The sequence below is a fragment of the Vigna unguiculata genome, chromosome 5 (genome assembly GCF_037176805.1).
Source record: "Vigna unguiculata cultivar grain cowpea cultivar isolate G323 ecotype 2 chromosome 5, ASM3717680v1, whole genome shotgun sequence".
NCBI lineage: Eukaryota > Viridiplantae > Streptophyta > Magnoliopsida > Fabales > Fabaceae > Vigna > Vigna unguiculata.
Window position 1 is genome coordinate 51,279,866 of NC_140796.1, and position 22,105 is coordinate 51,301,970.

Consider the following 22,105-nt stretch of genomic DNA (forward strand, 5'->3'; position numbering starts at 1 on the left):
TCTCGTTTCCATTTATTAAGAGCACTGGTTTGTTAATTAATAATCATGATTACGGATTTACAACTTTCATTTTATAAAGAATTTTTTTTTTCCTATGAGAGAGGTGTTGGCAGCAACCACCACCTAACTTGGTCCATTAATGGAGTCGCTGATAGAAGCAAAATATTAATCATGTGAGCAAAGAAAGAGAATTAAGAAAAGAGAACACCTTTTACATGTCCTAGATAGAAGTAATAAATATAAACCAACGATATTTTGTTCTTACGACAAAGGAAAAGTTGTTTCTTACATGTGATTGGGTTAATAAGATTAATACAATGAATAAATAATATTTATAATGCATGTTGAATCTATATATCAATTTGGCTAAGTGATGTAATTTGTTATAATTTTGTGTGAGCTGTTGAGTCTGCTTTCTATTGAGTGTATCACCATCTGAAAAATTATGTGTATTTTTCTTTTTATTATTATCCATTAAAATATGATATACTTTTTATATTTATTATTTAATTTTTCTTTAAAAGTTTTCACTCATGAAAATATAACAAGGTGAAGGTAAACATGAATCATTATATCTGATAAGTATTTTTTACGTTTAATTTATTAAACATAGTATTTACTTATTTTATTGTTTTAAAATAATTTGAGATGATTTTTATGGTCTTCTCTTTAGTTTCTATAAGTATAGGAAAAGAGAGATCAATTATATATTTTTTTTTGAGAAATACATTTAATACGATGAAGAAAAAATTAAGAGAATAAAAGAATACAGAAGAAGCAAAGGTATCCAGATTAACATGGTCTATTATTTAGCTAGAATTTAAGTCTTCTCTTTGCTAGCCAAACCATAAATCAAATATCAACATTTATTGAGTATCAACCCTTGCCCAGCAAGAGTTACTCCTGGCCTAATGAGTCACTTATGGATAATTACTTTTTTTTTTTCAATACTTAAAAAAAACGCATTTATTATAATTTTTAATATTTAAAGATCAGTTTCTGTAACTTTCTTCTTTTTAAGAGAGTCCAACTATGATGAAGAAGATGCACAACCAATGTTAGATCGAAGAAAAAGAAACAGAATTCACAACTTTTTTATGTCTCGTGGTCCTGACAACCAAATAATAATAATAATATAATAATATAAATAAATAATAATAATATATTTACAATACTGTGGCCTTTCAGCAGAAAAGACTTTGAAAATCTGTTTACAAACACAGAGCTTTCAACCTGATATGAAAATGGTGCCGGTGTTTGTGAAACCTGTGGAACGCTTAAATAGTAAATAGTGTAAGAACCAAAAAAATGGAGCGAAAAGAGTGATATAAACATGAAAATCTAGTGTTTGTTTCCTATAAGCATGAAGGAAGAAAATTGTAAGAAAGAAATGTGATCAACGTCGATTGTTGTTCTCTTTCTGGTCTAGTGTTCTTTTGTATCGAACCGGAGTCCTTGTTTCAAAAACATGAGATTGATCTGAGTTAGTTGATGCATTCCTGTCCCACAATGGGACGCCATGGGTATTGGATGTTGATGATCTTCGGGCACTCCTTCGACTTTTGACGGTGGCTACATCTGGTTCAACAAAATTACCCTCTGCCCTAGGGACTGAGGCAGCGTTTTCAGGTCTCGATTTCGACCTTCTATGTGATGCTCTATCTTTATTCACACCAACATTTGCTTCACTCCTGCTATTACTTTCTTTTTTCTGTTTAAGGTTGCGTCTCGGGACTACTTCCTCTTCCACTTCCAAATTCTCTGGCTGCAAATAAGGAACAATGATTACGGTGGATGTCGGCAATTTCCTTTTCGGATTTTCGTTCTTCGCATTTGATTTCATCTGTCAAACCAAATTATAAATTACAAATTACAAATAGCCTTTCAACATATAACACAATTTTTTTAAATAGTAATATAAAACACAAAATTAAAAAAAAAATTTGGAGTATGTGGTTTATAGAATGATATTAAATGTTAAATATCTAAAAAATCGATATTAAAAGATTTTAACAAGTATGATTTCAATTTTATATTATAAATTTGATTATAATCCTGACATAATTGCATAAACCAAAAAAAATTAATTTACACATTACCCTTAACTTTGTATCTATACAAACTATTAAGCATTACAAACTAAGCTCATAATTTTAAAAAGATATTATTATTACCAGTTAACTCGACACAAACATTATAGAAATACAAAAAAACTTATTTATATACTTATAAATTTCTAGCGACAAAATTTTAAATAAAAGAATTGCGTACCATTTGAGTATCTAGGCATGTAAAATGGGGAATCGAAGGAAAAAACAATTATAACAAACCATGATATCTAAAGTAAGAAACAAGCTAGCTCGATAAAAAGACAAAGTGTTATCTTATGCTAGCTGAGTATCTCTCATAAAATTATTAATTTCAACACTACTACTATACTTTCTATCTTTTTTCAAAGAGCCAAAAAAATAGGCAATGAACTTGTAAAATTATAAGGAAATTTTCTTTAGGGATGGAGTTCTGAGGATAAACAAACTTAGGTTAGATGGGACAACTTATGTAAATCCAAAGAGGAAGGGACACTGGGCATAAGAGATATTAAAAACTTTGATATAGTCCTATTAGTTAAATGAAAGTGGAGACTAGGAACTAAGAACCATGGTGTGTGGAAAAAGGTATTGAGGTCAAACAAAGTATGAATCCAGGAGAAAACTTGTGTCAAAATAACATATTTAGGAAAGACTCATGATGGTGGAAAGATGGAATGAAGTGTAGGAGAATAGAACAAAGTAAAGTTTTGAGAGGATAGACGAGTAGGGGATGAACCACTAAGTTGTAGTTCCCTATGCTTTATATGATAATAATAATAAGGGAGGTAGGGAATTTGGATGAAAGTACTTGGAAGTGGAATCTAACATAGAGGAGAACTAGACAGGAATTGGAAACATATTAGGAGCTACAACTTCTTCAATCTATAATCGGCCAAAGTTTTAACAAAGGAAGCTTAGATAAGTAGGTCTTGAAGGAAGATGATAACGGTATTTTAACATTAGATTATGCATATAATATTCTACATGGAGACCTATATAGGGATATCGGAAGTGAATTTAAAATGCTTTGTAACACCAAGACAATTCCGAAGGCACATCTATTAGGTTGGAAGGTCTAGTTAAAAAATAATTTGCGTGAATTTTGTCTAGATTGTGAAGAGAGTGTGACTCAACTTTTCTTTTTGTGTAAGATATCTCAAATGTGTGAAACATGTGTAATAGATAGATAAGAATGTCTTTGGTGCATCGTAATCAAGTTAAGACAATTTTCAACAATTTAACCTTCTCAACCTTAATAGTATGCAAAATCTCCTTTGGAAAGGCATGAGGCTAAGAATCATCAGGGAAGTTTGGAAACAGAGAAACAAGGTAACTTTTAGGCAATGGAAGGTAGGTCTAGAAGAAATTTTAGGCAATGGACTTGGATGAAACACAAAATTCATAATGTTAACTTCTTTGTGTCCTTCCTTGTGCTTAAACTCCCAGTGAATTGGTAATCTCTATATCCGTAAGTGTTTCATGTGTTCAAAAATAACATCGTCTAAATGAAGTATGATAGCATGGCAATAAGGCTTGAATTGTGAAGGCAAGACAAAGAACTCAAAAGACCAACAATTATCACTTCATAGGAATACAAATAACACTAGGAAATGGGGGTGTTGTTCGAGACTTGTTTTTCCTTTTTATTTTGGAATGTTGCACAGTATACTCTTATTATGGTTAAACTTTCTATGTGAGTAGAGAAGTGTCAAGTTTCTACGTGTTTGTATTTGTATTGCATTCTTGTATATGTTTTATTTGTCCCCATGGGAAGCTTTTTTGTAGTGGCTTCAGGTTTGGGCTTTTTGCATCTATTATGTACAGGGTCAACATGTACATATTTATGTAAAAGATTAAAGTACTCCACAAGTGTGCTATAATTCATATATATATATATATATATATATATATATATATATATATATATATATATATATATATATATATATATATATATATATATGAATTCCTTGTTAAAAAAAATAATTCTTTCCATAAAAATGTAAGTATATTTTTTAGTAGATTCATACATCAATTTTTTTTTTCATTTAATCACGGAAAATATAAATGAAGAATTTTAACAGGTTAGGAAAAACACCAATTTGAAGCTGTTCTTTCCATAAACAACTTTTTGCTTTACAATATTATACTAAAGTGGTGTCAATCTCACGCGACTTTAAGTTAATAAAAAAACACACTAACGTCATGATATCATGGCATAATTTCCTCTAAAAATGTTAATTGAATTAAAATCTAAAAATGTTAATTGAATTAAAATCGTGATATCTTGACACAACTTTACTATAAATTAAAAAATATATAAAACAAAGTACATCAAACTAATTAAAATCATTTATGGACCACATGACTTTGATAGTGTTGGTCTAACACAACTTACTTTTTTTAGTAAGAAATTCATATCAATTTAACATGATTTTTTCATAATGAAATGGTGTCTATTTAGCATAACTTGTCGAAATTCACATTTTTTTTTAATTATCCATTTTGACAAGTTTGAAATAAATTGCACCAACTTAAAAAAAAAAAAAAAAACTAAAACACCTATATTTAAAAATTTTGAACTGTTCCGATCTTAACGTATCACTAGATGAAGAAAATCATCGATGTGATTTTATTCATAACCAAAAATCTTTATATTTATATTATTTGTTAGATAATTTTATTCTTTAACAACAAATAGTAATTATTTTATTTGATCAAAAATACGCAGTTACATATGTCTTTTAAGTAACTATTTAATTTTTGTTTTACCATTATATATTTTCTATATCAATTTTACAAAATTGTATCTTTTCTTAAAATTATATTACTTTATAAAAATGTACACTAGTTTGATAATTTTGTTTATGAATATTAAAGATTTTTATTCAAAAATGAATTTTAACTCAAAGTCATTTTAAAAAAATAAATTAGTTCTAACAGTATAAAAAAGTTTACTTGTCATTTTTTATATAAAATGTGTTGATAAAAGTTGTGAAGATAGTTGCTTTTAATCTAAAACATATGTTGACGTTAGAAAGAACAACTGAGAAGCACGCACCTGTGTATTTCCAATGTCGGAGAGAGGTTTTCTCTCCCCGTGGTCATTGTTTGTGTCGGGATGCCTATCAACCAGTGCCCCCTGAAGTAACTCTGCACCTTGAGTAACAAGAAGACGATCTTTATCTGTTTCTTCAATACTTGCAGATTGTGCTGGCCCTTCCTTTGATTCATTTGATATCGATGCTCTGTTTGCACAATTATTTACTTGGCAACCACAAGAATTGCCACAACTGCTGCCCATTGCTTTGCAGGCGCATTTTGTCGTGTTGCATAATGAGGTTCTGCTACAAGAGCAGCAAATGTCTGATGCACTTTCCCAAGCTGTATCAAAAAAATCTCTTGAATTTTCTCCTAAATCTTCTGAATTGTTGATATTGGATTCATTATTTTCCATGTTTGTTTTAGATTTCCTTTTCCTAACTCCTAATTTTCCCGATTCTTCCCACTCGTCATCTGTGAAATCATAATATTCTGACTCTGTCTCATATATGTCCATATCCTCCGATGACCGGCGGTATTCCTGAAGTTCAAACAAGTTTGCAATGAATTAAATAGTTAATCAACTATTTCCCATTAACTTCAACAGCTAAAAGTGCTTCGAGTTATATGATATGTCAGACCTACCGAATTGCACAAGTCATACTTATGACCTCCAACATTCGAGTCAGAATATTCTGAATCTCCCACGTATTCTGAGTTCAAAGATTCGTCATTCTGCCATACAGTTCAAATGATTCGAGAAAAAACATTAAATAGTTGAAGAATCAAACTTGTTAAGGAAGATGATTAGTTATTTAATTAATGCTTTATCTAAATGATAGAAAATATGTAGCTAAACACAAACCTGCAATTCTAACTTGTGACTCAATTCAGCTTTTATCTTTTCCGATTGTCTAAGTGAGTAGCTTAACCCCACTACTTTTTCTTTTAAATCTCTTATTTCCATTTCCTTCTCTCTGTAAATCACTTCTTTATCTCGTAATGAACACCTGTGATCAAGAAAACCCCAGAGGAAGATGTCAAGCACACGGAAAATTTTGGATTTCTTGTGATTTATTTAACACTTAGTTTAACTTCGTAATAAACCTGGACGAAGACGCAATATTGAACAAATAGTTCATCATATTCTTGGCATCAGCAAGGGACCGAACTTGGCTCCAACGCCCTTTACCACTGAAAATTCGTTCTTGCTCTTCTGCCTCGGACAACTGGGATAACATAGACACTAGAGTTGCGGAAGAAGTCGAAAGCATGTTTTGAAGGGCAAAAATCCTAGAATGTCTTGCACCAGGAGACATTGGTGGAGGACAATCACTACTATATCAGCAGCAATAGAGAGAATTTGTCAGACATAGATTGTCAACAAAAAAAAAAGATTTTAAAATTAATTATTGTAGTTAAAATAGTTAACTTCAAGGAATTTCACCTTGTACTGTTTTGATTCACCATTTGTGTTTCTTTTTTTAACCTCATCATCTCCTCAGCCATTTTAGCCCTCCTGTAATTAAAAGAAATAAGTAAATGAATTAGTGAGAAAAGCTCTAAGAAAATAGAAACAGAAAAACTGTAATATACAGTAAAGCGTAACAGACTTCTTAATCTTCACTATATAATTGTCATACCATCTAGCATTGTAGCCTGAAATCACTGGATGCTCAAACTCAAACCAAATGTCATAGATTTCATTGCAAAAAAAATTACTAGATTTTGTTTTACTCTATCATCCGTGATTGAATGCTTAAAGGACCCACGATAATCACCGATTACAAATCATTTTGTAAACTCGCTCAAAAGTCAGTGTTGATAACATCCACTTACCAGCAGATACTTTTAGACACATGAATACCATGAAAGTTAGAAAATAATCAGTCTGAGTGTTCTCACATGTTAAAACTGACTTATATAGAAAAGTAGGGCAACCAAATTTGGCACACAACAAAATCAATACAATGACTAAGTAATAATGGAATGTCCAATCACTCAGATTGGCTAATCATACTTGGCTTATTTATAAAGGTTGAGCTTGTATAAATTATAATATTCGTACACGTATAAAAGGAATGGGATTTCCGACGTATTTTCCATTCAACGTATTGCTTCAAATTTAAAAATCATACAAATTTAATCAAGCATGCCATCAACTGATTTGAATCTTAAAGACAAAAAAAGGGAACATACACTTCCTTTTGACGTTCACATTCTGAACGAACTTCATGCACTCGGACATTGACCTCAATCTCATGCTCAATTGCCTTCATCAAAGCCTTTCAAAGAGAAAAACACACGTGAAATAGCAGATACCAAACAATCTATTAGCATTTATGGAATATGATGTGAAGCCCGCTCAGTCTGCCAATAGAAGCTGCAAAAATTTTAATTTGTCCAGCATTTCCAGGACAATTGACTTGTATGCAGTTTACATAGACATCATTAGCAGTACCTGAACTCCAAGGCCATTCCCACCTCCAACACCTGTATAAACAATTTGTTGGTATCAGTAAGCTGATGAAGTAGGAAAAAGAGCCATACGATCCATAAAATATCCTAACCAGTAGCTTCACGTGAGGAAGCTTTTCGAGATTCCAGAAGTTCTTTCAGCCTTTTCGTGGCCAAGGAAGCTTCTTCTGTCTTCCTTTGCAATACCTACAATGAACACTTGAATAGTGGGATAAATGGAATTCAAATAAGATCATAACGACAGGCGATATGAACATCAACTCACCATCTTTTGTCTCTGGTTCAACGCTACCAACTTATGCATCTCAAATTCATTCTTTCTGCCCTCTTTCTTAAGCTGGTAGTAATCAAAATACGTATTAGAAGAATTGATATTATGTGTTGAAACAGTGTTGGTGAGAGATATTGTTGTGCTTGTATTAAAGATTAAAAAAGAGTTACCTGGTCCCCTCTCTATATGAGCAAGACCAAAAAAGTATAGACAAGACCAATATCGAATCAAAAAGGACTCCCAGAAGTTGGGAAAGTGTTATAAGTCTACATGATTGTAGAATGGAATGCTATTAAAGAAACAAGCAGAAATGTTCCCATTTGCATTTACCTGGAGAACTTCTTTTTCGCGTGAAGCTTTCCATAATCTAAATTGTTCTGATTCCTGCTTAATCTTATTTTGAAGATTAACCTAGAGGGGGGGGGGGGGGGAATAAACAATGAGGAGTGCCAAAGAGAATACAAATTTTCTGGTAGTAACTACAAATAGAATGTCTCACTGGATCATTGCACCTTTTGTGCTTTAATTCTGTGGATCTCATCCTGAAGTCCTTTTGCAAACTCCTCAGTCTTCTGTTTTTGTTTCAGGAGTTGAGCTTGAGCTTCTTGTTTCCTTTTCAACTCAGATACCTATAAAGAAAATAATCAGTTTATCGCATTAACTTATGCATTGAACATTGACACATTCGAAATAGGAAAACCACCTGTGCCTCGAGAGCATTCAACTTTTGAAGATAATCCTGCTTCAGCATTTGAGAACCGTCATCAGAAGTGGATGAAATATCCGCAAGATTGCACTTGAGTTCTTCAATTTCTTTCTACCAACAAAATATCGAAGGGATTGTCACAACATTTTTAAATGTAAAACAAACTTCCCAAGAAGCACATTATTAGATGTCCTTGCACAGGACAGTAAATTACCTGCAAAACTTTCTTCTCTTGTTCCATCTCTAGAAGTTTCTTTTCATAATGATGTCTGAGAACTAAAGCATCAGCATTACTGTAAAGCTTCATTTCAGCCTTCAACCAGAGAAAAAAATAAAAGGTAGAAACTTGTTAAAAAAGTCACATCCCTACCATGTAATATAAAAGATTTACCCCTCTTCAAATCTGCATTGGTAAGTAGCATTTTGTTTGTATATGCAATGCAACTGATATATAAAATGTGTTACTCGTTCCCTGGTCAAATTTCTCCTACTAGAATGTCCAGGGTCAAAATTCTAGAGACATTTTATATACAATATACCCACCCCAACAAACAAATGTTATTCTCCAAAGCTGATTTGAAGGGACAAACCGAGAGCAAATCTCATCCATTTTAAATCAATGACTTGGTTGAGTTTAATATAATGACAGTGATGCAAAACTACCCTAATTGTAGTTACCGATGACCCACCTTAATTGTGGTCACCCCGAGTCAGCCTTATTTGCATGTTTGCATTTAGTTACACATCACCTAGACATATGACTTCCATATAACTCAAAGTTACAATCCTCATACTTTAAGCTAGCTTTATGGAGTTGAATTAAATTATAAGATCAAGGGTGTTATAACTTATAAGCTGTTGCTTAGTGACGGAGATATGGCTTATATATAAATTGTAATGCTTGGGAAATCCTCTCTTCACACAATCTAGTTTTGTCAAGTTAAAGTTTGGGTTAGACCGAAACCCAAATTCTATGAAATAGTAACTACTATTAAACCTGAGTTTTTTTATTGCATGATAGGTCAACAACAGAGCGGCTAGAAATAAAAATAGTAACAGGATGATTGAAACATTGGACATTTCCGTTACCTTCAAATGAAAGAGTAAGTTAACGACAACCTCCTGAGACAAAAGAATGTAATGAAAACTAACCTACAAACCTATTTTCAAAACCATTAAGAATGTTAAAAGGAAAATGCAAAGAAACTGTGCCTTTGAACCTGCTTAAGGTAGCTACAGCTCGTCAGGTTTTAAAGAAGGAAAAAATGTGGTCAAAATTACTGCTCACACAAAAAACATTTTTTATATGGAAAACGTGGCTTCATAATACAACTTTCAAAAAGGCAAAACGGATCAAATGTTGGTGTAGTTTACGAATTTGCTAAATGGCTTAGCTAGACAAGAAAATTTTACCTCCTTTTGTTCAAGTTTTTTATCCAATTCTTTGAGCTCTTTATCCAACTTTTCTTGAATAGACGAGTGTTCTAGCTCCTTTTCATCATCTTCCATTTCATCTACAAACAAGATACAAATGTTTTAAAAATCTAAAATATTTTAGATAAAATGCCAAAGTGCAGAGAAAGAAATATAAGTAATTCAAAATGATGTCGCACTATATGTCTGGAATCAATTATGTAATCTCAAAATTAATAGTGATCTTGTCTCAACTAAGAAGAATTAGTCACCAATACTTTAACGTAAGTGTCATCAATTTTCTATTTCATACCATCACATTCATAGTTCTTGTGTAACACTATCAATAAGTTTCTTCCTTTGAAAAAGTAATTTCGTACTAATAGAGGTATAGTTTTATTTTCAATCTTTTAACGGTTCCTGTTAGATGTACCGCACCACAATAACAAAAAGAAATTCCCAACGCACTATATCCCGATATAGTAACGGCTTTGACATCACAGTCAGAAGTAAACAAACCAGGTGCAAATAAAGCATGTTTTGATCCATATCCATCGTCATCAGAATCAAAACAGTCAACAAAATGACTTGAATTCGTTGCACTCGAAGTTTTCAATTGAAGCAACTCTCCTTCCAGATCTTGGATCTTTGAAACATAAGATTTCACTACGGCATAATCCTATAAATAAGTTCAGAGCATACTTCAGTGATTGATCTACTTCTCAAAACCGTAACCACCCATGAAGACATAACACATTCAAACCTGATTCGAATTTGAGTCAATCTCCTCCCATGATTTACCATTTCGAAGTGATTCTATTTTCAAAAGTAGTTGGTCCCTTTCAACCTAAACATTTTCAGTACTGTGAGTGAACCAGCACATGAAGTAAAAGAGAACACTACAGAGATATTGTAAGGAAATCAGAAAATTTATAATAACTGAGAAGGGAGTAAGGATCAAAAGAAAACCTGGGTCTCAAGAGCACGTTGTGCAACATTCTCAGAAGTTAATTGGCGTCTTTTAAGCTCATGTTTTAGCTCTGCATTACTTGCTTCAAGTAAGGATATTTTGTGTTTAAGAATCTGAAAAATTAAGGGAAAAATATTACCATGACATAAGAAACATTCAAACAAATCTAGCACAATCGAAATGATGTACCTGAACCTCTTCAATTGGTCCATTTGTATCACCTCTATAAAATAGAAGCTCAGCTTGCAATTGCTCAATCTGATTCCGCATTGTCTGCATCTGAGCTGCCGCTGGATCTCGATTAATCTAGAACAATAAAATTCAAAATTATTAAGAACAAAATACCCTGCCTAGAGTAAAAAAATGAACAAGGGATGGAAAATTATGAATACAATGCGCTTACAATTGCCTTGTTCTGAATGTTACGAGCACGATTTGCATATTTTAAGGTGTTCAATGTCTCTTCAGCATTTGTATCAGCTGGACTAACACATGCTGTAACATTATCGACAGGTTAGATGATGCATTTGACTATATGAAACACAAAATTTAAAAATTCCATCATGCATCAAGTATGTACCTATCATCACAGTTTTGCTGTTTCCTCCCAGAGAATCCTACATATTCATCATTCAATTGCATGTCATGATAGAAATAATTTAAATCCATTCCATATATATGTTCAAGTAATCACTACAAACAAAGCTTTTTATCACGTACTTTCTGTAACGGGTTTTCTAAACCAAGTTCCGAGATAGATTGGCAATACATTCTATCCACATGATACTTTAGTTCAAAGGTTTTAATACATAAACAAATGACGAGGTGCAGTATCAACAAGGTAGCACAAAAGTTCTATTTTTATGTCCTATTATTTCTTACATTATTTTACATCGTTCAAAGAATCGTTATGCAAATGATACAATAGACAAGACAGATGCACTGAGTATAAGAATTACTACATGTATTGCTTAACCTGAAGTAGACGAGTTAACTTGCTATCACGATATGGCACATGTCCTCCTTCTTTTCGCTTTTTTTCATCTCCAAGTGCACTTATTACATTTCCAAGAGCTAATAAACCCTTGTTGATATGGATTCCTAATGCATGAAAACAACAATTGAATATTACAAAGAACTCAGCTAGTAGAATGGGCTTCAACTCTATTTTCAAAGTTTTATATTTTAACAATTGTGAATCAATACGGTTTCTGTACAAAACCCTTTATTCCTAGAGCTATATTTCGGTTGCGTTGTATCATTAACAATGACAAATACCTTCTTTTAAACGCAAGCCACCAGCACCAGTTCGTTTCACTCGTTCAGAACCAGCTAGGTCCACCAAATGGAGCTTGGAGCATAAGATGTCGTCACCATTCTTTTGTTCCATTGAGATTGTGAAGATAGCATGTGAACGACTAGGCGAAACATGATGTGAACCATACAGTTAACATACTATAAGTTAATTTTTCATTGTAAATTTCATGCGTATTATTGGTACTATAAGTTTAGTTTACATTTATTGTCAAAGTAAAAGAATCTGAAAACATTTTTATGACATTTTACCTTGATTGACTATTCATATTCGTACTCCCAGTGGCGCGTGACAATGAACCACTTGAGAGATACAATGCCATTTCATCTTTTGTTTTAACATCAGCCTCGGTCACCCCAGCAAGTGTTATTTCTCCGTTCAATGTTTCTCTGATTTGTATGGGAACTCTGGTGGGGTGTGCAGCAACCTTTGTCGTAGATGTTGCCTCTCCTTTAGATGTACTAGAGTCAAGCAAATCAAAAACCTCTTCTTTGAATATCTGTCAATTTTTAGCAAATGAAGCTCTAAAAGTTTGATCTCAATTTACAATATCAGAAAAATTGTCTTCATCAATCAACAACACAACATTCTTTTCACCTCAATAAATGATACTCTGATCAAGAATTCCGTGGAATCTGTTGTAGCCTTAATTCTGTCAAATATGGTATCTATTACCCTGGGTATAATTCCACCACTACTCACCTCTTCATTATAATTGGTGCCCATCGTGTATGTTTTCCCGGAGCCCGTCTAGCAAAACGAGAAAGGATTAAGAAACACTCAACAACAATTGTAGGATATAGCTAAAAAAGCACAAGTTTCCCAAGCAAACATTTCATAATCATCACGAGCGCAAAATAACCAAAAACATTTGAAATTATACCTGACCGTAAGCAAGAACTGTAGCATTATATCCATGGAACAATGCATCAACAAGCGGAGCCACACAATCGTCGTAAATTGAAGAGGAAGGTAGCCCCGTGCTACCATACACAAAATCATACGTGAAACAATGTGATCCTATTTGCACCTACCGAAGAAACCAGTATCAATTTCATGGTTTTACGATTAAAAGAATAAAATAAACTCCAAAATTGCGAAAAAAACCTTATCTAGAAACATCTAGGAATTCAGAAACAATATATCACCTGAGGTTCACCGGGGACAACCGAAATGCAATCTGTGCAACCGTGAAGAAGCTCCGACGTAATCAATGGACGTATATTCACCGCGACTCGCACGCATTCGGTCTCCATCATCTCTGTTTAACTGTTTGGGAACTATAATAGTAATTTATCGCAAAAATCAATATCGTAATGAATGTGAAGCACACGAAGCATCAAAACACGTGAAGTTCTGAAGCATAAAAGAGAAAGAAAGAGGCTTCGCGTGAGTTTCTTGTGAGCAAGAGTGTGAGATAGAACAGAAGGGAGAATCAACAGAAGAGAGGATTTCTTCCTCGTCGTGGAGAAGAAGTAATAGGATGAAACGAAAGGGTTTACGTTACGTTTGGATATTTGAAAGAGGACGTGGTTTTGTTTTGCATTAAACGGAGATGGCGAAAAAGGCGTTCGGGTCGAATTCAAATGCGGAATGTGATCACGCCTGTAGCGTGAACGGGAAACTAACGGTGGAGTAGTCTATGGGCATATTTTTCATGTACCTAAATGCTTTCCACCTCCAACCCCCTTACTTACCAAAAATACCAAAATTATCCTTCTGAAAATTAATTTTGGTATTAGTAAGTGTTGGAGTGATTTTATTGCGTTTTGACCATTGGAGAGATTGTGGAGCTTAGTGGTGGTAGATAGTTTTGTTGCATTGTGTGTTTTATGAGTGTTTTCTTTTTTTTTGCACTTTTTTTTATTTTTTGTTTGAATTGTGCAATTCAAAAATCTTTTGATACCGAGTTATAAAATTAATTTTTTTATTATAGAATATACAATCCATGAGTTTTGTGATTTTAATTTTAATTTTTGTGTAAATGCAGTACTAAGGTATTAAGTTGTTTTGTAATCATTATAGAGACGAGAATTTAGTGGTGATTGTTGAATCTAAATATGAAATCCTAATTGTAGAGTAGAAATCCAATGAAGTAGAAAAGTTGTTCAATCATGGTAGAATAAGATATAATAGAGTTTGTGACATCTTTAGATGAATGTATTAGAGAAGATTGCATTGGTCCTTTTACAACAACAAATGAGGTAAATACAATTTCATCTGTTTATATTTGACGAGTCACGTAACTATGTTGTAATATATTTGTACAGGTATATGCGAGATGACTTACTTCAATGGATGTGTAGGGTGGCCTTTGGTCTTGAATTTGTAGTTCTCATATTGAGGTCATACGAAGCAAATGGACAATAGGTCGAAAAACACATATTTTGTTAGGTTGTGAAAAAAGTGGGAAGTATAAAAAATGCAAACATGATTTAAAGGTGACTAGTACAAGAAAATGTGGTTGCTTTTTAAATTGCAAGGTAAACATATTTGTAATATTGAATAATATTGGGTATTGAAGGTAATATGTGAGAGTCAAAATCACAAATTGGTTGATACATTAGTTAATCACCCCTATGTTGGAAGATTAAAACTGAATGAGTATTTCATGTTTGTTGACTTGACTAAAAGTCTAGTGAAGTCGACAAACATATTAGTAACTTTGAAAGAAAATGATATAAGGAATGTCACAACAATAAAACACGTCTACAATGTTAGATATACATATAAGAGATATAGAGAAGATCCATAGCTGAAATATTAGAGTTAATAATATAGTTACAGCTTGCCAATGATATTCCTTAGAGTAGGTATAACGAGTCTTCGTAGGTTGTCATAGAATTTTTTTTGTCACACCCGTTTCAATTAAATTTCTAAATACATTTAACATTGTATTGTTGATGTAAAATACTTACAAAACCAATAAATATAAGTTGTCATTGTTTGAGATAGTAGGTATGACGTTTATAGGATTGACCTTCTCTTCTATGTTTGTATGATTAACAAGTCACTAATGTGAAAACAACTTTATTTGAACTTTTGAAGGACTTAGAGAATTATTTATAAGATTGGACATGTTCCCTCAAGTCATTATCAATGACAAATATCTTACTTTAATAGATGCAATTAACATTGCCTTTAGTGAAGTATCAACCTTTAGGGTTAGCTCCAGAAGACTATTAAAAAAAAATGTAAAATGTTAGTAGATTTTTTGCAAACTTGGAACGTTGCTATGAAAACAAGGGGAATCGTAATGGATTATTTATATTTTGATGTATTTGTGGCTTGTTTGAAATGTTTTGAAATTGTTTGTTCACCCATAACCACTATTTTTTAATATGTAAAGAAGTATGTATTATTCCATACATGGAAAAATTTGTTCGGACACGATGAGCATTTGTAGAATAAAACATTAAATAGGTATGTTTGTTAGTTTTTCTTAATCTCCTTTGAGAAAATGATTCTGAGCATTTGTAGAATAAAACATTAAATAGGTATGTTTGTTAGTTTTTCTTAATCTCCTTTGAGAAAATGATTCTCCTTGTGAATGGGTTTGAGGGTTTCAGCCACCACATCCTCCATATCTGTTGAACTTTTGTATTCATATTGGTAGAGTTATTTTTCCAACCCAAGTTTATTATTTTATAAAGTAATGCTATAAGAAATTTGGGTTGGAGTTGCGAGAATTATGTGATTATGGTTTGTATATTTCTACTTGTTTTTCATGCCATCAATGTATACATGAATTAGGCCATTGTAGTGGTGTTATCTTTTGTTTGACATTACAATCATTTTGCTTCGTTTTTCTAAGCTTCTCAGAATTTGGTGAACATATAGAAAGGGGTAAGTGTTTGAAAGTGGAAGCAAATGCATCATCTTAGAACAAATCAAGAAATTTACATCGTTTCTAAATGATTAAGTTTGTGAAGTCAAGATAAATTTGGCTATAAATAGTTGAATGATAGATAATTGAAAAGCAAGAGAGAAAACCGTGAAGCTATATAATTCTGACATAGATACATACCTTGGAGACTTTGTTCCAGCTATTTGGATTGTTTTGTCTTCACCATGAATATGCATTGGTTGTGACTCTTTGCAACATGTTTATTTTGTGTAACAATCAAACACATTTAACCCATTCAGATAACACCGTGATGATGATGATGAAGATAGATGAAACCAATATGGTGGTACAAAGATTAAGAAATTAAGGAACATAGAATGTCTGATTAGAAAAACTGCAATAATTTGATTATTGATGATGTTGGTGGTTAAAGAAATTTAGGTAAGAGAGAAACAAGACATGAAGAGGAGGATACTTCTCCACAATCATTGGTGTCTAATGTATTCAATCTTTGAAGACCAAAAATGTTTGGAAGCCTTTGTATATATATAATATTTTTCGCTCTTAACATGATTTTAAGTGCGTACACTAGTCTTTTAGGAAGAAAACATTTAATTTTAAAATTTAAAAATATAATTCCAAAAGGATTTATAAATTATAGTTTTTCTCCATGACATTGGATGTAAATCATCCTTTAGTTTTGTCAATAAATAATTTTTATCAAAATATAAACACCTGACTACCAACATTTAATAGAGTCTTTTCTTAAGTTACATTTTTTTCCTTTGCTAATAAGTATTTTATAGAAAAAATATTAATATATATATATATATATATATATATATATATATATATATGTGTGTGTGTGTGTGTATGTGTTTGTGTAAAATTTTTTCTTTCCACAGAAAGTCGATTCATTTCTTAAAAAGAAACAAAAAAAATCCAAAACACAGATAAATGATAATATACAGTTTAAGTATTTGGTTCAAACGTTTTTTAAATACAAGATTTTTTTTTTTGTAAAAGTCGTGTTATTTTACCGAAAGAATGAAAACGTCATAAGAAAGTCAACCTACTTATTTAACATACGAGTAAAATAGAAAAAACATTAATTAATTAATAAAAGATAACGTCTAAAAAAGATAAAATTTCAACATATTTTGTGCTAAAAATTTCAATATACTTTGTACGATTAATAAATATAATACGATGCTATATAACTTTGAATAATGACACGATATACATATAGTCAACTCGTTTAGTTATCACATACTTCATTTCCATAATGAATACGTATTCAGATGACACCCGATATACGTATCATTTCGAAATAATTCATACTAAAATTTTACCAATTTTGCACTTTTTTATGATTTTTTGTGTACACATTCTCTTTTAACAATTAAACAAATAATTTAATTATTATAACATGAATAAAAATTTAATTAAAAAATTCAAACATTTATTTTTATGTGTATAAAAGTATTATCTACTTAAAACAAAAAAATTACATAGTAAAAAGAAATATATAAAAATTAGAAATAAAAAGTTTTTCTTTTTTTTAAAGTTGTTGATTTTGCTGTGGCACCAACACGATAGAATGACTACCGGTAGGATGACCAAATCATGACCGTAGTAGAGACCCAGCATTTAAGAAAGTTCTATTGACATATTCATATTAGATAATTTTAAATTATTATTCAGAACATATTTTAGACTATATAATCTGAATATCTGAATTTTCAAATTCAGATTATATAATACAAAATATTGTTTCAATTATATAATTTGAAAATTGAAAGTCATATTCTTATCATGGAATCTTTTGATAGATTCACAATTTTAAATTATAGGCTTAAATATATATATTTGGTTCCTATTTTTGTTGTTTTTATTCAATTTGGTTTCTATTTTTGTTTTGTATTTAATTAGGTCCTCATTTTCGTTAAATTATGGTCAATTTGGTCATTTTCACTAACGGTGTTTAAATAGTTAACGTTTTTGAACATTATATCCACGTGTCAGCTCCTGTTTTTTCTGATTTTTTTTTGTAATTTTTTTTAAAAAATTTTATTTCAAAAAAATTGTCCACGTGTCAAGTCACAATTGTGCTACGTGTTAATGTTAGTGCCACATGTCAGCATGTGGTAGTATTATTTTTTTCGTTCAATTTATTTCCTATATTCGTTATTTTTATTCAATTTAGTCCCAATTTTTGTTAACATAAATCAATTTTGTCCCTTTCAAATTGACATTAAATTTAATATCTTTTATACAAATTATATTAATAGTTTTTCTAAAATTGACATTTGAATTTATTATTTTTTAAATTCAATTATAAATTATTAAATTTAATTATAAATTGAATAAATTGAATAAATTCTTATATTTAATTGCTAAATAAAATATAATTATTTAAAATATTATAAGATTATAATTATTAATTTTTTTTCTTTCTAATATTTATATTCTAAAATACTTTTAAAATTTATATATAAAATATTTTAAATATTCAAAATATTTTAGAAAAATAAACTAATATTTGTAAAATTAACATTTAAATATAAAATCTTTTAGATTTTAATATCTAAAGTGCAATAAAAATATTAAATATTTTAAATTTAAATGTGAATTTTACAAATGTTAATATATATTTTTAAAATTTTAATAATTATATTTTAATAATATTTAAACAGTTATATTCTATTTAATAAATGAATCTAAGAATTATATTCAATTTATAATTAAATATTATAATTTATAATTGAATTTAAAAAATAACTAATAATAATGTCAATTTTAAAAATTAAATGGTTCTATTTTAACATAATTTGGGACTAAATTATACAAAAATAACGAATATAGGAATTGAATTGAACAAAAATAACGAATATTGACACTAAATTGAACAAAAATAAATAATACAACCATAAATTGACATGTGACATTAGCAGTGACACGTGACACAATTGTGACTTACACGTGGACAATTTTTTTGAAATTAAAAAGATTAAAAAAAATTAAAAAAAAATTAAAAAAATTAAAAAAACCAGGAGCTGATTGTGGCATATACTGTTCAAAAACGTTAACTATTTACACACCGTTAGTCAAAAGGACCAAATTGACCATAATTTGACGAAATTGAGGACCTAATTGAACACAAAACGAAAACAGAGACCAAATTGAATAAAAACAATAAAAATAGGGACCCAATATATATTTAAGCCAAAATTATATATTTGAAGTTGCATGACTTCAAGCAAAAGTTTTTTTGTTAAAACTATGATTTTTGCTATTGTCATAATAAAAATAAAATCGTGAAAAGATATTTATTTTAATAATATATTTATTTCTTTCTGATTTATGATTTTTTATATTTGAAAAAAAACAATTTTTAATATTATTTATTTTGTAATGGCAATTAATAAGAGTCAAAGTAAATTGTATTCAAAAGTTTGACTTTATCTTTCATATCTATAATTTATACAGGACAACTATCTTGGTGGTTTTAGGATCAAAATAAAGAAACGATAGAAACCACTTATTCTGAATTAAAATGGACATGTCACTAATACAACAAAAAAAACGTGGTTTACTAGGAAATTTTTGAAAATCTTTAAAAGCAAAGACTCACAACATTTCAAAATACATTGCAAATATACACTTTCTTTTAATTGTATTTCCTTTTTCAATTAAGTTTGTTTATCAAATTTAAGTTTTGAATTGTTTAGTGGATGAATGATAGATAGATAGATATGATTGATCAATATTTCAAACTAAATAGGTGATTTAATGTTTGAATTTATTTCAAACTAAAGTGACCATTTTATGTAAACTCCATAATACTAACATAAAAATATGTGCACGTCGATTAAAATTATTCTAAAACATCCACAACAGAAAGGAACATGATTCTTTTTGCTGTAAGAATAAAAAGTTCTCAAGTAAATGCAAAAGGATCCATAAACTATATTATGTCATTCAAATACGTCTATATATACTCCTCATTTGTTTGTATGAATGATGATAGTATTCATTTTCTTATTCTATTAGATGACAAGAACCTAATAAAAGTTATTGAAAGTGTAGATTTTGGTTTAACAAATCATGTTGGACAATGATATTTTGATTACTAAATTTTGATAACCTTTTTTTAAATAATTTTAGAATATTGAAAATAAAAAAATAGAAAAATAGAAATCAATTAAAAAATAACACTAAAGTTTAAAAAGAAATTTGTCAGAAAATCATTTTCCTTAATTGATTATGGATAGTATTGTAAACAATCAAAGGTGAATACAAAATGATGTTGAATAGTTAAACCAAGTACAATTTATACCATGACAGGTGCAGAAACATATTGATAGAACTTGTATCAGAACAGTGAAAAATAAACAAAAACTGGTTCTTATTGAATGAAACTAGGGAGAAAGCTCCGAGGAACCAATACACTGCTCCACATATTTCAAATTCCTCTTCTTCCTAAACTAACCTTACTAATGGGTCTATACTACCAACTGAAACATCAATAAATTAATCACCAAACTAAAACTAAGTAGAAGAAGATAAGAGGATAATGAATAAATAGGAATTACCATGTGTCTGCAGACACAGCTATTTGTCATGGTTTCGACAAAGAAACTACACATTTTCCACCTGATTTATGTTGATCACCACCCATGCCATATATCTCCAACAGTTCATACTTGGCACTGTTGTCCCACATAACCTGTTTCATTACATGGATCTTGTACTCACCCATCTCTTTCTTCTCAAACCTAGCGAAAGTAGTTTGAAAAGATCGGTTTCTATCATTTTCGTTACTGTTCAGAGGAGGTTGAGTCTCGGCCTTCAGCACAAGAGGATAAACCTCTTCATCTTCATCACCGTTTTCGGTTACTCCCTCTTCTTCTAACGTCGAGATCTCAGTGCCAGCTCCAAAAGCCTGTCTAAAATTCTGATTAAGACCTTCCCAAAAAAACATTGAAATCTGTCTAACCCATCTCGTCTTTGATGCTATCAGCTTACCATCTGAAGCTTCCTTCGCATAAAACATCAGGGTAATGCTGTTTCATCACACGTAAACAAAACAAACACACACATCAAACAACACCTATCTCATCAAGAACATTCGTGCAAAAATAATCAAGACTGATATCTATTAACATCTTTCAATCCATACCACAACCTTAAAAGTGTGTTTTTGGTTCTTTTTCTTTACATGGTACTCAAATTTATCATTTTTTTTTTCCTGAAAATGATTGATCTTGAAATCATATCTTGATTATGGATCATACCAGATACGCACAAAAATGATGAAAATGTATCAGAACGTCGAATTCTTTAACCAAGATATATTAATTTGGATGCAATCATGGACGTAAATCTGAAAAGACTAACAACAACAACACATGAGACTTCAGATTCATTCATTACCTGACGTGGCATGGAAAGAAAGATGAAAACATGGAAGATTTTGCAGCACAAGATTTGAATGTAGGGTAAGTAAAAAAAGAGAAATTGGGTTGAAGGAATGAAGTGGGGGGAGGCATTACGTACCATCCAGGAGCGGTGGCATCAAGGATGAAAGTGAGAAAAAAACGGTGAGGGTTGGTCACATCAGGTTCCACGCAAAGACTCTCCTTCCGAATATTAATGGCATCATTCTTGACGGTGACAGTTTTGGCGCGGTAAACGTAAGGTGGTGGTGGTGGAGAGGATCCAGGGTGGCGATAATGACGGCGAGTTTCAACGTAGTTGTTTTCGTCTTTCCCTTGTTGGTGGCGCCGCCTCATTCTCCGGCTTCCGATATTCCCCATTTTGGTTGGTTCTCTGTTACCACCTCTCTTCTTCTTCTTCTTCTTCGTGCTTTGAACTATCGAAATTCGTGGCCAAATTATAGTGCTACTATACAACTGTGTCACGCGTTGGTAAGGGAACATAACTAAAGAAGAGGAAGAGCGAGAAATTACA

The 22,105-nt window shown here is 31.0% G+C and overlaps 2 protein-coding genes across 7 annotated transcripts; both read right to left on the reverse strand.

The window, feature by feature from the left end:
• Positions 1–1,148: 1,148 nt before the first annotated feature.
• On the reverse strand, positions 1,149–16,620 carry LOC114184096 (kinesin-like protein KIN-4C). 5 transcript variants are annotated; one of them, XM_085674057.1, is made up of 28 exons: positions 16,313–16,620; positions 13,434–13,554; positions 13,169–13,315; positions 12,883–13,035; positions 12,537–12,784; positions 12,249–12,388; positions 11,947–12,071; positions 11,551–11,587; positions 11,374–11,465; positions 11,160–11,276; positions 10,970–11,083; positions 10,764–10,847; positions 10,520–10,679; positions 10,001–10,101; positions 8,802–8,900; positions 8,585–8,698; positions 8,394–8,510; positions 8,212–8,292; positions 7,876–7,947; positions 7,703–7,796; positions 7,594–7,625; positions 7,332–7,417; positions 6,580–6,651; positions 6,240–6,470; positions 5,998–6,142; positions 5,778–5,867; positions 5,152–5,673; positions 1,149–1,843 (listed from the first exon to the last, which is right to left on the reverse strand). In XM_085674057.1, the coding sequence occupies exons 2-28, from the start codon at positions 13,542–13,544 to the stop codon at positions 1,397–1,399; spliced, it is 3,831 nt and encodes a 1,276-aa protein (XP_085530183.1). In that variant the 5' UTR covers positions 13,545–13,554; positions 16,313–16,620; the 3' UTR covers positions 1,149–1,396. The 5 variants fall into 5 exon arrangements, with proteins under 5 accessions (XP_085530183.1, XP_085530182.1, XP_085530184.1 ...); XM_085674056.1 differs by having other exon boundaries at positions 13,434–13,565; XM_085674058.1 differs by lacking the exon at positions 16,313–16,620 and having other exon boundaries at positions 6,240–6,467; positions 13,434–13,947.
• Positions 16,621–20,521: 3,901 nt separating this feature from the next.
• On the reverse strand, positions 20,522–22,105 carry LOC114184764 (putative E3 ubiquitin-protein ligase LOG2). 2 transcript variants are annotated; one of them, XM_085672955.1, is made up of 2 exons: positions 21,569–22,105; positions 20,522–21,198 (listed from the first exon to the last, which is right to left on the reverse strand). In XM_085672955.1, exons 1-2 carry the CDS (start codon positions 22,072–22,074, stop codon positions 20,754–20,756), a joined length of 951 nt encoding a protein of 316 aa, XP_085529081.1. In that variant the 5' UTR covers positions 22,075–22,105; the 3' UTR covers positions 20,522–20,753. The 2 variants fall into 2 exon arrangements, with proteins under 2 accessions (XP_085529081.1, XP_027927876.2); XM_028072075.2 differs by having other exon boundaries at positions 21,692–22,096.

Coding starts and splice junctions, on each gene's coding strand:
- LOC114184096 (XM_085674057.1), bottom strand. CDS start 13,544: ATGATGGAGACCGAATGCGTGCGAGTCGCGGTGAATATACGTCCATTG. Junction 11,466..11,550: donor CAGCAAAACTGTGATGATAG/GTACATACTTGA, acceptor ATAATGTTACAG/CATGTGTTAGTCCAGCTGAT. Junction 7,418..7,593: donor GGAATGGCCTTGGAGTTCAG/GTACTGCTAATG, acceptor TCTCTTTGAAAG/GCTTTGATGAAGGCAATTGA.
- LOC114184764 (XM_085672955.1), bottom strand. CDS start 22,074: ATGTTCCCTTACCAACGCGTGACACAGTTGTATAGTAGCACTATAATT. Junction 21,199..21,568: donor TTCTTTCCATGCCACGTCAG/GTAATGAATGAA, acceptor GTGATGAAACAG/CATTACCCTGATGTTTTATG.